Genomic DNA, 14,614 nt, shown 5'->3' with positions numbered 1-14,614 from the left:
AGGTTGTAGGAAGAGAGTGTTTGTTATGCACAGTGAGCTGTCTTGGCAAAATTCTATCAGCCTATGTCCCACTTCATTTTGTTCTCCCAGACCATGCTTGCCTGTAATTCCAGGTGTCGTTTGACTACCCACCTTAGCATTCCAGTCTCCTGTCATGAAAATATAACATCTCTTTTTGGAGCATTATCCAGTAGGTGCTGCAGATCCTCATAGAACTGATCTACTTCTGCTTCTTCCGCATCTGTGGTTGGGGCATATATTTGGATCACTGTGATGTTAAATGGCTTACCCTGAATTCGAATTGAGATCATTCTATCATTTTTTGGATTGTATCCAAGCACTGCTTTAGCTACTTTATTATTAATTATGAAGGCTACTCCATTTCTTCTGTGGTCCTCTTGTCCACAGTAGTAGATCTGGTGGTCATCTGATGTGAAGTGGTCCATTCCAGTCCATTTCAGTTCACTGACACCCAAAATGTCTATATTTAATCTTGACATCTCCCCAATAACCACATCCAATTTGCCCTGGCTCATAGAGCTTACATTCCAGGTTCCTATGGTGTGTTGATCTTTAGAACATCGGATTCATCGTTCACCACCAGCACCATCGGCTGCTAGCCGTCCTTTCGGCTTTGAGCTAGCTGCGTCATCACATCTGGGGCTAGTTGAACTTATCCTCTTGTAGCAGAAATCAGAGTCAGAGAGACCACGGAGTAAAGAAAAATGAGTATTCTTTATTTAACGCGCGGGCTTAAGGCTGGAATCTTTTCCAAAGAGCCAAAAGCCCCGAGGCATAGCCACACATTACTTTTATAGAGATGATGACACACAAGCGACCCTTTCTCCCACTCCCTCTCCTGTGGTTTTACAGTTGGTATAGTTGTTTATAGTACAGGAAATGGGCCATAGGACATTCTATCTTGAGAACAAGGATACAGTCTTGCAGTAAGCAAAAAGGCAAAATCATGACTGTGTTGTGCAATTCGGCTTGCTGACAGGGGAAGTCTCTACATTGCTGTTCCTGCCAAACTATGCTAGCTCAGCAAGAACATGAGACCACTTAGTCTGACCCCCGACATGGCTGCTACATTCCCCCCTTAAATGCATAATTTTATTACAATTATAGCATTTCATTACACAAGTAGACATCTCGGTTGGCAAGGCATAACACAGGATTTTTATGGCAACTTTCTTATTTAATATCTTGTTGAGCTATTAAAGCATAGCGGGCGGCTGTTTTTGTGGCTGAGGCAATAAACAGATTGTTTAAGCAACGCATAAACCAGGGGATGCAGAGGCATAACAGTACCCCTACCACTGCTACTGGTAAAATCAGAACAAATAATGCTTTGAGCCAGCTGAGATCTGGAAGCCAAGAGGTCAACCAGTCGAGCCAATTATGTTGCTCTATTTTGATGTCAGCGACTATTTGGTGCAGTTTGTTGATCTGTTCATCTACAGCATTGCCATTATCAGTTAAGTTAAAGCAACAGAGCTTTTGGTGTGTCTCACAACCCAAATGATGAAGAAGGAAGAGGTAATCTATACTAGCTCTATTTTCTAGAACCGCACCTCTTAGATCACGCAACTCTTTATTTAACAATGACAATGCTCGTGAGGTGGCATTTATGCTTTTGGCTAAGCTGCAAGCTAACCGGTTGATCTCCAGACCATCAGCCAAGGCTAAACCTGGAACCCCAACCAGTGACATTGCTAAGGCCAATTTTTCTGAGTCAGAATATAACTGCACATGACTATTACAATTTTTAGTTAGTTGGAGTGCTCGAGGCTGCCGTCGACGGATTTTCTCGGGCCACAGGGGAAGAATTGGCACCAGGCGGCTGAGGCAACATGGGTGGTTATTAGACAAGTTGGCAGGAATGAATGACCAAGTGCGGGAACTACATGTCTAAAACCATCCATGAGGCAAAAGTATGTGGGCATCATTAAAAGATATGTTTTGAATTTTATTACAGTGGAAGGGGGCCAGGGATAGCTTTATATTTTCTGGAAAATTTTTGACAATTAAGCATTCGTGCACACGTAGTATTTGTTTCAGCAACGATGGGGGTGCGTAGAGTGAACTCTGTAGGGGGTAGGATCTTTGCAACCACGCCCCAATTAGCATTTTGGGAATAAGTTAAACTTACACCATAAACTCTTAACATGGTATCTTTTTGAATTTTCCCAGGATGTCTACAGACAGGTATTAGGCAAGAGCTAATAAGCCTGTTTGCAGGTATATCTTTTGGTAAACAAAAATACTTTATCCCAGTGATGTTAGCTAAGTGAAGCCAGTAATTATCAGCAAATTGCTGGGACAAACTACCTTCTCCAGGGGCAGGCCCCCCTTTTTGCACCTTATTAAGGAAACACAATGCAACACTACTAACACTACAACATTCATGTTTGATCTTCTTTGGGATCTGACCGTACGCCGGGCAGCTATTCACCTGGCAAGCTGCAGTAGGGTCTAGTCCCCTTCTTCAATTCTCCAGTTGCAGGTCTGACCGTACGCAGGGTGTGTCCACAGTAAGGTCTAGCCTGAGTCTTCTTACTGCTTTTTCAGAATGATTTTTAAAGGATTTTTAGGATGTCTGTTTACAGTCCATTCCCCTCCTTTCGCTCTCTTGACTCGTGTTTAATGTACACGAGTTCATAGCTGTGGGGGTGGAAAGTATAACAGTTTTTGGTCCTCTCCATCTGGGAGTCAAAGGGTCATTTTTCCCTCTTTAACTCATACTTTATCTCCTGGTTGGAAAGGATGAATCTCTGTAATGGGAATTGGGGCTTATTTTCTAAGACAAAGCGACGCTGGGCTTGAAGAACTTTGCCCAGTGTTTGGACTTCTTGTTTAAGGCTAACGTTTGCTTGCTCTTGATGCTGCTCCAGTGTCAATTATGAAGTCAATGTCATGGCCCCTCACAGTGGCAGTGACTAGGGGCTTCCCAGGGCTGAGATTAAGGGGGCCCGGTCTGTCTTATTTAAGACTTTTGGCTTTAGCCACTTTAATGAAGGGGGCTTCTTTATACATTTTTATAGACCCCTGCTTTCCAGTTTGGTTGCTAACTAAGCTGTCTCCTCCCTCGCCCGTTCTGGCCCCTTTGGTTTTCTCTTTCATGTATTTGATTTATTTCATTTGGGCATTTACGCCACCAGTGTCCATCTTGTCCGCACTGGGCACACTGTTTTTTTTCTTAAGAATCTTCTGCCTCTGCCGGGTCTTTTTCATTTCTTCGTCTACGTTTTCTTGGGCCTCTGGGTCGAGGGGGCATACTGGCAATAGGCATTTAAAAGACGCTCCAAGTACGCTCTGGGGGCTTCGGTGGCACCTTGCAGCACTTTAGACACTTTGGTTATATTAACTGACTTTTTCATACTTGCTGTCATGGCTTCTAACAGCAGGGTTTGATACTGGGTGAGGCGCTTTAGCCCCGCTTGTGTGTTGGGAGAGAGAAACCTCTCTCCCTCTCTTGCTTTTTCTCTCTTTTGCTGATCTGCCTGTATTGCAGATCATGTTTCAAACTTTTTATATAAAACTTTCCGCTCTATGCACCAGCCTTGTCTTTTTGCAAGTTAAACTCACTTACTTAAACTTTTCTGCCCTACACTAGTCTCAATGACACACATTTGGGATAGGCTGTTCTTCTCTTTCTAGTTAAATTTTTTTTTTAATCTTAAAGAACTATTACATTATTGTGGCTACTTTATCCCAGGTAATAAGCTTCAGGCACAATCAGCTGCTTTTAATTTACCCTGGGGGCAACTATGGCCACGCTTCTTTTCTACAAATGTTTCCTCTCTTTGCTTCTTGCCTCCTTTTTCTTCTTCTTTTTTCTTCTCTATCTGTCTTCTACTTTCTCTATTCCTTCTTTTCTACTTGCCTTTCTCTTTCTCCTTGTCATCCATTGGGAACCACACTTAGTATTATTTGGAGTTGCAACTAACACTAATCTGCAAATATCACATATATTTTATGATATTTAAGAAATCATAAAATATACACAACAAACTTTTTCTGCAATTTAACACAATGAATGGAAAACACTTTTTGCATGGTAAGGCATGATGGAGCAGATCCAGCAATTATACTGCTCTTCTGGCTGAAAGCTCAGGGCCCATTAAAATCAAGGGACGGGCATACTCACACACGCAAAGAGTTTTAGGCCACCATTTTTGCATCGGCAACTCTATGCTGCATGAGTTCTGGCAGAAGGAAATCTAAAAGTTATAGATCAAACTTAGCCTGCTGTACACTGAGCTGACTACAAACACAGACACACGGTCCACAGCGATGAGAGTTCAAGTTTATGAGAAGCTTCACAGCACTGTCCATGGAAAGTCTTTGACAATTCAAAATTTTAGTCCATGTGCAGAGTGTCTCTAAAAAGCCCAGATGATGGAGCCAAACAGAGAAGGCTCTGGGCAATGAAGATGAGATGTTTCCAGCAACGGCTCCCCACTTTTGCATCAGTTTAAAAAAGGGGAAGTGTGGCCCTACACCCCTTCTGACAGACAAGGGCCTTTAACTTTTTAGCAAGGCCTCTGTCTAAACAGAACGGCACAGCTCAGCTCTCTAGCCGTGACGCTTTAACCTGGGCAACTCCTCTGTAAATTTTATTTTACTTCCGTCAGGTTCTCACAGACATCTTTTCTAGCTTCTCTGCCTGCCGAGGCCAGACCAGCTAGGGAGTTGGGTGACTCCCCCTGGCTCTGAGAACGCTGATGGAGATAAGCTCATACAGACTTTGACATTTTAAAAACTTACTCTTTTTTCTCTTTCCTTTAATCTGGTACACGAAAGCAAAGTGCCGAAACTCAGGACACTGGGGGGGTGATGGGCATCGCCTTATACTTGCATTTTTTTCAGGCAGCCATTAATCTTCTGGGAGGCGGTGGGGTGATTTGCAGGACTTCAAAGGCAGGCTTCTTAGTTTGTTTGTATTTGTAAATCCCAAGCTTAAAACAGGACACGATGAGGTACAGGGCAGCCAAATCTTTGCTTTGGCACGGGCAACAAATAACTCAGGTTAGCTTTCTTCGCTGGGGTCTCAAACAGGAAAACAGTCTTAATTTAAAGTTGTAACATCACTGACAGCGTCAGCCAGCCAGCTACACCGATTTCACTGTTTTTCAAGACAGTTACTCCAATATCTTCTTTTCTTCTCAATCAGGTTGGGTCTCCCAGCTTACACAGTTTATTGCAGCTTCCAGGAGCATAGTAGTAGCGTGATTTTGGCTTGGCCAGGAACATGCTGTCTGGTTTCTCGGTCTCTTCAGCACACACACTCAGGCAGTGTAACACTGGACACTCAAATCAGTGAGATTTCTTCATTGCAGGGAATCCCACGGCAAAAGCTTAATGGTTACGCTCTTCAGAAATCATATAGCTGATGGTCAGTAGCTACAGGCTCTATGCAATTTTAACACAGTTCAAAGCTAAACACGGTTACCTTGACAGAGATCTTCAACGTGGTCTTTCCGCTTCATTCTGCTTTGGGACAGTCTAATGGCACACTTTCCACTCGAAGAGGGGTCTAGCCTGTGCCCTGGGGGCTGATTCTTCATCCTTATTTCATTTTGCGCCTTCATCTTCTGGGTCTTCATTTTCAGTTTCCATTTCTTAAGGATTTCATCTCAATTAGGCGAGGTGATGATGTGGCACAACTCAGAACGTTGTGGGTTCCCTCCCGGCGCACTAGGCTAATGGTTACTTCTTCAGCCTCACACTCCCACGCTTCGTCAAAAGTCAGGCTGTCTTGCAACATTTCTCTGATTAACAGCCTCAGATCTTGTTCTTTTTTTTTCTCTCAGCTCGACCTTGAGCTTTTTTGCTATTTCCTCTCTCTATTCTGAATCCTTTTTAAAAAATCTTTTTCCTTTTTTTTTTAACATCTCAAGGGGGTGCAAGTCTTGCTTCCCCCACCTCCCATAGCCTCTCTCCTAAGATAAAGACAGACACAAGGAGGGAAAGGGGATTGGTCAGTGAGTAAGGGGTCTCACTGGCCGACACAAAAGGAATTTCACACCACGCACTTTGCTACTGGCCTGGGCACCCGGACGGTCAACGGTATGCATCAGAAACCGCAGTAGCCACTCACACCATCATCAATCTCTCCACTGCATCCATATGTCCCTGCCACCCACTTTTCCCACTTTTCACCAGAGCGGAAAGCGGCTTCCCCAGCTTCCTACTGAGTACTGGCGTGCTGGGTACTGGCGCCCGCTCGGGGGTGTGATCAGGCCCCCCTTCTACTCGCAAGGAGTAGGTTCTTTTCGTATACGTATACTAACACTGACCTTCTTCATAAGGCGGGGCCCTCTTTTTTTCTGCCCAGTGGCCTTTCTCCCTAAAGGCGGGGCCCACTTTTACTCCATACTTGCCTTACTCCTGAAGGCTTCCAATGTGGGTTTCAACTCAATTGCAGCTGCGATACAGGCAGGGCTCAAGTTCCTTCCTCCGCTTCCCAAGGTTCTCTTGCTGCTAGCTGCCGTTTGGGCGATCCCGGCGCAGGCTCCCTCCCATTTACCCGACAAAAAGGTCGGTGGCGCCAAGAAAGGGAGGCGTGCGCCTAGCTCTCCCTCCCGGTGCGGCGATAAAGAGCAGGCAACTGCCACCTCTCTGTCTCAGAGCCTGCCACATCCGAGTCACGGCACCATTTATGTAGCAGAAATCAGAGTCAGAGAGACCACGGAGTAAAGAAAAATGAGTATTCTTTATTTAACGCGCGGGCTTAAGGCTGGAATCTTTTCCAAAGAGCCAAAAGCCCCGAGGCATAGCCACACATTACTTTTATAGAGATGATGACACACAAGCGACCCTTTCTCCCACTCCCTCTCCTGTGGTTTTACAGTTGGTATAGTTGTTTATAGTACAGGAAATGGGCCATAGGACATTCTATCTTGAGAACAAGGATACAGTCTTGCAGTAAGCAAAAAGGCAAAATCATGACTGTGTTGTGCAATTCGGCTTGCTGACAGGGGAAGTCTCTACATTGCTGTTCCTGCCAAACTATGCTAGCTCAGCAAGAACATGAGACCACTTAGTCTGACCCCCGACATGGCTGCTACACTCTGTTCCTCCACAGTAGCATTTTGACCATCTTCCAACCTGGGAGTCCCATCTTCTGATGGTATACCGACATATCTTTGGTTATATTGATCCATTTAGTTTTCACAGCAAGAATACTGGGGTGGGTTGCTGTTACCTTCCCCAGGAAAGGTTACACCATAATAAATTTGTTAGATTTTAAGGTGCCACAAGATTCCTTTTTGGTTTTGCTGCAATAGACTTGACACAATTATCCCTCTGGAAACTTTAATATTATTCTGTTACATTCTATATATGTTAGGAGATGCAAAGACCCATGGGAAGAAGTCTGTTTTCACAGCCCATGGAAAAGTGAGCAAAGATAGATCTCCATGGTGTAATTTGAGGTGGGGCTCGATCTGTGTAGTAGTAAGAAAGCAAGCATGTTGTCCTTGAGCATATGCAGAGTGCCTTTATTTCCCTGGCTACTGAGGCTAAACACAATGCACATGTGGGATGAAAGGATGGGAAGAGGCAAGTAGAATTGGCAACTACTTTTTGCACATGGACTGAGTTGACCTTTGGGCTGTCTTCCCCAAGGGCATCCTCTAAAAATGCAATCCTGTAAGGTGGTCTGGTGTTGTATATGCAAAGCCTTATTCTTATCTGCAATGCCCTTTATCCCATTCCTGTGTGTAACTACCAGCACCAAGCTGAAGAGGCCAAATTCTCTCCCACCAGGGAAGCTTCTTTGAGCTGTTGGCCAACACTTTTCCTGCCTTAAAAACCCACAAGAGAAACATTGTAGGGAACCAAAATACAGTTGTAAAGTCACCCCAAACCAGCGTTAAAGGAGAGCAACTTTGCCCTGGTAAATTCCTTCCTGCTCACTTGGAGTGGTAGCTGTGGCTTAATATAGTCTATGACAATGGTATGAATGAGCTGAGCTCCGTCCCATTTGGGGAACAGGTCTACTAGCAGCACGGGTAGATTGCAGGAGACCTCTAGCAGAAGCAGACAATAGGTCCTTATAGACCTTCATTTTTATTTCTCATACATGGTTTTATTTAATTTACAAGCATACTCCTGTATACCTAGGGAGTCCCAGTAATGGCAGAAAGCACTACCTTAGTTTTTGGGTGACCCTGTTGTAGTTTTTCAAAAGCTCAGGTCTACCTATGAGACTGATAGACTTGTTCTTCAAACAGGAGCTTATCGTGCTCTCTTGATCAGCTTGGGATATTTTTTCCAGGCAAAGGAGGTGGCCAGGTCTGCTCACCATGATGGGATGTAGCAGCATGGCCAATAGTTGGGAGTCCCTCAAGTATGGTGGCCACATGTCCCATCTTGAAGATGACAGTCCTCTATTTAAAGGGCTGTCCAGTTCAACTCTGGTTTAAAGATAAAAGAACCCTAAGAGGGAGAACAGGGGCTTTGAAGTTGCCTGCCAGCAGTTACCACTTCATTATCAAATTGAGCAGGCCTGCAGGTCACCTGAGCATAGATAGCCTCCCCCACTATGGTGAGATGATTGTATTTCTATTTACATTATAGGCATTCTTTCAAAATTTGTCTCTATACGTATGCTCAACTGTGCCCTCATTTTGGTGATCTATAAGCAGCCAGCATGCACTCTTCCACCTCCCGGTTGCCAGAGGAAAGTAAGATTGAGGCAGAATCATTCAAGAGCAGACCATGATGCTCTTATCTCCTGTCATCCAAGAGTGGCAAGACTTGAGATTTCCACCCAAGGGGAACGTCAGAAGAGACAACTCTGGCCTTCCTGGGTGACGAGCACGGCTGTTCCTTCATCCCACCGACCACACCCTATACAAAGGACCACGGGCACATACCCCGCCTGACCCACATTCCCCAATGATGGTTCCCGCTCTTTTGATCAGCTTGGGATATTTGTAGATAGAAAGAACTCTGCTTCCCATCCACGCTCTCTAATCCCCAGGTTAAGACTGCCCCTTTTTTCCTTAGCAGAAGTCTATGTCTTTAAACAGTTATATGCGTGACAAATTCACCAGGCGCAGGCTTGGAAAATCTTCGCTGTCTGAATCTGAAAGGGTTAAGCCAGACAGGTAGGGGGCACCGCCATTTCCCCATGCTCTTGTTAGCAGTTTAAACTAGCTCTCAGTGACCCCATCTATGCGAGATTCCCCCCCCCCCCATGTTTAGAGATGAACACAAAGCAAGTTTAGGTGGACAAAATTTTTATTTTACGGCATGCAAATACATGTCAAGTACTGCAAACTTTTTTTTGTATTAATTCTCTCTCAAACACTGAAAAACCACGATTTGCTAAAGTCTGTGACCAGCCCAAGAGCTAATTTATCTCTTCACTTCAGTGCTACAGCAAACACACACAGAATTCACTCTGCTATTCAGGCTAAATCACAAAGCCAATCCCATCGCTCAAACCCCCCACCCCAAAAATACAGACCGTACGGTCTAAGCTTTCCCATGTAAATCCTATTCCTATAACACAAAAGGGAAAAACAATACAATCTGGAAATTTTAAACAGAACTAAATGGAATAGAATTCATCCCACCCCCCGAAATATACCCCCCATTTCATTTTACAGATTTTTTAAATTATATTTTTAAATAGAAGCTGAGAATGCACCATTAAAAATGAGCATTAAATCCATCGTAGCGATGGTGTCTGCTTTATTATACATGATGGGTGTACACCATCTTTTATCTCATTTACATTTCAATCGAACAATAGATTTGCAAAGAAAATGTCTAATACAGACGTAAAAATATTCACACTTGAGCTTCACAATCGGTTGTACAATTGACAAACAGGCCTCTTTTCCCAAACTTTCTAGGCTAAGCAAGTTTATAAAATGGTAATCAACTCAATAAGAAAAAAGTGGTATTTTTTCCTTTTAAACTTCCAGGGAAAAGAATATGCAGTATACAGTATAAATGCAGATAGCAGATACTGCAAGCTAAACCACAATACTCCGGAGTGGCTGTACAGTGGGTGTGTGCAGTACAAAGAAAAGCCACGCATGTTGTATCACAACTACAGTATAATGTATTTGTCTGCCCAAAAAAGGAAAATGCATGCATTCCCATGCCTTGGACTAAATAACTGAGGATTACTCTGGGTAAGTGGGTGGGATCTGCGCAAATGTACTTTGCCCTGTTCTCTGGCACTTATAAATGCAGCCAGAATTCATTTAATTTCAAACTCCGTCAAGTATATAAAGTGTCCATTAAAAGCTTTACAAAAGCGTGTGTGTGTGCGGATTTATTTTTTGCTTTTTCACTGGGGGTGGGGGGATTGTTCAGCAATTTTGTCTCACCCCACTTTAGCCATCCCCTCATCATACGGAGTAATAAGTCCTTAATGTACTACTTTGCCAGCAAAGCACTATACTGTGACTTTCCGCAGCATCCAGGAAGCGGCTGGGTGTTCAGACCGGGAAAAGCTGCCCCGCCCCTCAGCCACGCCATGCCATGCCCTCGCAGCCTCTTATTGTGTTTCTTACTTGCAAGGCCAGTTCCTAAATACAGAGGAACTCCTTAAATACAGACAAACTCCCTGAATACAAGGGGCTTGGAAACAAATGTATACCACGGGTAGTGGGTGGTTTTTTATCTTTCCATGGGGGCAGGGGCATGCAGTCAGATTAACCTTTGCAAAGTAGGACAGGGTAATAAATACTGGGAAAAGATATCCGCTCACAAAATCGGACCACAAAACTACCAGCAACATCCTCTCTCCCTTGTGCCATGAAAAATCCAGTCAGCGCCGCCATCCTGAACACAGCCAAGGTGTGTGGAGTTCTGTAATTTTTGTTTACAAATAAAGACAATATTTATAACAGGCCTGGGTTTTTCTTTTCTTTTTTTTAAGATTAAAAGCACAACATCTATACTTTTGTTCTGGCTACTGTGCATTTGCCATGCACAGTTTTCTGTGCTTCACCACAGACCCACAGTTGTCAGCTGCCCTTCTTTTTAAATGACGCATCCATCAAGTACAGAACTACCATGGCTGCAGCATGGTCAATGGTGCGCAGCTGGGTTTCTCACATCCAATGGATAATGCAGACAATCGGCCAGGATGATGCGCCACCGGGCAAATCATGTCCATTACGCACCAGCGTGACAGCAAAGGCTCTGCCGTGTCAAGCCTTTCGTTCAAGGTTCTGATATACACCCCCATGGCACCTGCCAAATAGTGATCCTTCCAAGCCAGCATCCACTCTGCTACATACAACATCAGGTTGCATTTACCACTATGCTCACTATTTGATTTCATATTTGAAACGTGGCTTCTGAAGCACTGGGCCAAAAGGAAGGGGGGGGGGGGATTCCATGTTGCAAGGAATCCTAATTTAAACATTTCCTGATGCTGCAATTGTGTGTGTGTGTTACACAGAATCTTTTTTGCATTTCTCTTTAGTAATGCCATCTGCTTGCTGAGGACAGGACCTACCCTCCTCTTGGGAGACCTCGTCAGAGCTCTAGAACAGGCCACGCCATCACTCCATTCCAGTACCAATCCTTTTGGCTCCCCTAAGACCACTGCTCTGCACCTAGACACACAAGCAAACTGGTATGTGCAGATTCTGGAGATCCAATTTGTCACATGCAACATCACGCCAGAATGACACAGTTTCATGGCAGGATCACACTGCTTGGAGAGAAGGATGGCACATGGTTTTAAAGTTCAGCTGGTTTCTTGTGTCTGCAATTCTCTGTACTGAAGATTCAAGCAAAGCTCCAGAAGAGACTCTTCCTGTGAAGTCTGTGGCCCTTTCTACAAAGCTACCATCCTACGGGAGCCCTCGCTATCACTGGCAAACAAATGATATGGGAGATCGTTCTCAGACAAGCTGGTAAAAGGACAGCAGAAATGGGCTCTTGAATGGCATGCCACTGGACAAGTGGACAAAGCTCTGTAAACACTTTATTCTGAGCCCCTTCCTCCAGCAGAGCACAACCAAGGTCTTAAAAAGAAAAACTCACATTTTTAAAACCAAGAAACTAAAAGTAAAACACACAAGATCTGTTAAGGTATTATATATTCACCCTCAGGTTGTGCTGAAAATGCCTGGCGGCGTTCTGGTTAACAGAGGGGCTATTTCCCTGAGGGCAAAAATAAGGATCTCTCAAACCTTCATATTTTTCTATTTTTGTAACAAAATAGCAATTAGTTTTTTCTTCCTTTTAAAGAAAAATTACATCACCTTCAACATGGAAGATCTAATTGTTTAAATATCCATGTAAAAGAGAGATTGTTTTGCATATATATATACCTATATTTGAAGTCACATAAAGCGCAAAAGAAATTTTTTGGAAGCATTTCAAATGTAATATATAATTTCATATATACAGAATTGCCCAGCTAGATTGACAGCACAAGAGCTGTATACTGACAGCTGACATTCCACATCAACTAACAGTCACAAGTTAAAATGAACAGGTACTTTCAAAATCTAGATTTCCAGTTGCCTTGTTTGTCTTGCTGCAGAAATGAGGTGGCAACGGGAGGATGAGAAATTGTCACAGGAAATTAAGAGGAGAGATTTGGCTCCCATATTATAAATAGCACTTTGCACTTTAGTATTAAATAAGTGGGCAAAATCTTTCACAACATTGCTGAAATTATCAAAACAAGTCCTAGGATTTTTGAGTGAAGTATTTACAACATAATTTTTTCATGACCTTTTAAGTCAGGAGAGAGATTAAAAAAAATTGATCCAAGTTAGACCTGTAACCCTCAGAGAAATGCCAGTCCCTGCTCTCCCGCCCCTGAAGTGTGCACAAGATAGTTATATTTTAAATAGGCTAATCCCACACACAGAGCATCAACCTGGATGTTAACAGCTCTGTTTTGCCAGTAACATGATCGATCATCTTTTTGTTTTCTTTTAAAGCCATTTGCTAGCAGGACGAGCCCTTGCGTACAGTACACCCTGGAGAAAGTGCTGCTTGGCTAAAATATTCCAGTACATTTTTCAGAGTAAACAACTTCACAGAAGTTAATTAACAAACATTTAAAAAAAGAAAGAGAAATGTAAAAAATAACATAAAAAGAAAGCCACAAATGACAAATGATGAGAAGTTATCTTGCCAGAAAAGGAAAGAAAAAAACAGCTAAAATGCTAGCTTACTGGGGAGGGTATTCTTATTTTAGCTGATGGTTCTCTATTGTATGCATTTTCTTAAACCACATCTTAAAGAGGACATATTTATTCATTGCTCTGTACAAGCTCAGCTAAAGCTCTATTATTAGTAAGTGTTCAAGGCCTTGTCAGAGTTAATTAGTAATAAACCTAAATACTAAATTCTCAGTAATACTATAACCAATGCAATGTCATGAGTGTCTAAAGAACTGCTAATCAATTATTATTATTTAAAAGTACAGCAATAGCAATACTGTGTTGTTAGTCAGTGAAAACATGACAGACAATATACGTTTTTGCAGGGAATAATCTGTGAGGCTCCAGATGCCAGGGCACCTGGGGATTCTGTCGAGGGAATGCACGACTCAGCACCCTCGGAACAAGGGCATGGTGTCGTTGAAAAGGAACGTAGTGATTCTGCTTACAACCTGGAGCAGTTAAAGACCAAGTACGTAAGCGGAAAGACGCAGGCACTTGATTTTGCAATCTAGAATTTGCACACAGGCAAGTCACTCGATATATGGAAATGTCAAGTTCTAAAGCAGAAAAGGGTGGGGCTAAACAGAGGGGAAGATGCAAAGTGATGCACTGCTGCATATAATGCAGCAGCGCAAAGCTAAAAAGAAAAAAGGAAGTGCATTAACCCTGAATTAAAAGTCTTATGTTAAGAAGATCCCCAGCCTCTCTTTCTCACCCACACTACTTCATGCAAAGTTCCACAGCTGAAGAAACAAGCAACTGCAACCAGATGCAAATTCCTCTTTCATGAAACAAAAACAAGGCAAAACAAGTTAGTCTTACTTCTGTGAGTCACATCACCCAAGGATCTGCTGGCTTTAATGAGTAACTTGTAAATTTTCCTAGAGAAGCCATTGCAAAATAAGAATGGCTCAGTTGGCGCCCCGGAATGTCTACAAACTCATTAAAAAGCTGATTTTAAGCTTAAGTAAAATAATGTCCAGATTCCAAACTATTTGTGGAAAATGAACACCTCCTAAACACTAGCACAACTGGTGGTTGTTTTTCCTTTTCTTGTCCAGAATGCTAACGTGAGAGGGGCTTGATGTATTAAAGAGTCCACAGGAAACAAATGACCCCAATAGTATTTTCTTAAAAAAAATATACATTATATAATATATATATATATATTATATATATATATATATATGTAAAAAGCAAGTGTAAATGCTTCCTTAGCATGGTCACAAGCTCAAAAGCAGAACACCTCTCAGCTGTTCACCATCTTGCCATTGGCAACCGGCCTTAAAAAATCGCTTTTCCCTTCCGCCATAACATGAGCGGTTTTAAGAACAAGGCTGCCCATATTGGCAGAGGTTGTGATGGGCAGGGAAGTCACGCCGCTCACACACGATGCAATTGGCTGGCTGAAGCAGGAAGTCACCGGCAGGACTACTTTCTGCTTCTCC

At 43.1% G+C, this 14,614-nt stretch overlaps 2 protein-coding genes across 4 annotated transcripts in view; both read right to left on the bottom strand.

The window, feature by feature from the left end:
* The window catches only part of PDCL (phosducin like), a 23,255-nt gene extending 15,928 nt beyond the window's left edge, over positions 1–7,327 (bottom strand). The window contains exon 1 of the mRNA XM_084821373.1: positions 4,771–7,327. The gene's annotated coding sequence lies outside the window, so the exon portion shown is untranslated. The remainder of the gene's footprint in view (positions 1–4,770) is intronic.
* Positions 6,699–14,614, bottom strand: part of RC3H2 (ring finger and CCCH-type domains 2) — a 53,319-nt gene continuing 45,403 nt past the window's right edge. For 2 of the 3 annotated variants that reach the window (XM_084821367.1, XM_084821368.1), the window contains exon 21: positions 6,699–14,614. In XM_084821367.1, the coding sequence (XP_084677493.1) occupies positions 14,416–14,614 (199 nt within the window). In that variant the 3' untranslated portion in view covers positions 6,699–14,415. The other variant, XM_084821369.1, reaches the window with a different exon arrangement.

This window comes from Heloderma suspectum, chromosome 14 (genome assembly GCF_057233095.1).
Source record: "Heloderma suspectum isolate Gila_16-S chromosome 14, 16-S_ref, whole genome shotgun sequence".
NCBI classification, from domain to species: domain Eukaryota; kingdom Metazoa; phylum Chordata; class Lepidosauria; order Squamata; family Helodermatidae; genus Heloderma; species Heloderma suspectum.
The sequence above is the reverse complement of the archived record's forward strand: the minus strand, read 5'-3'. Positions and strand labels throughout refer to the sequence as shown.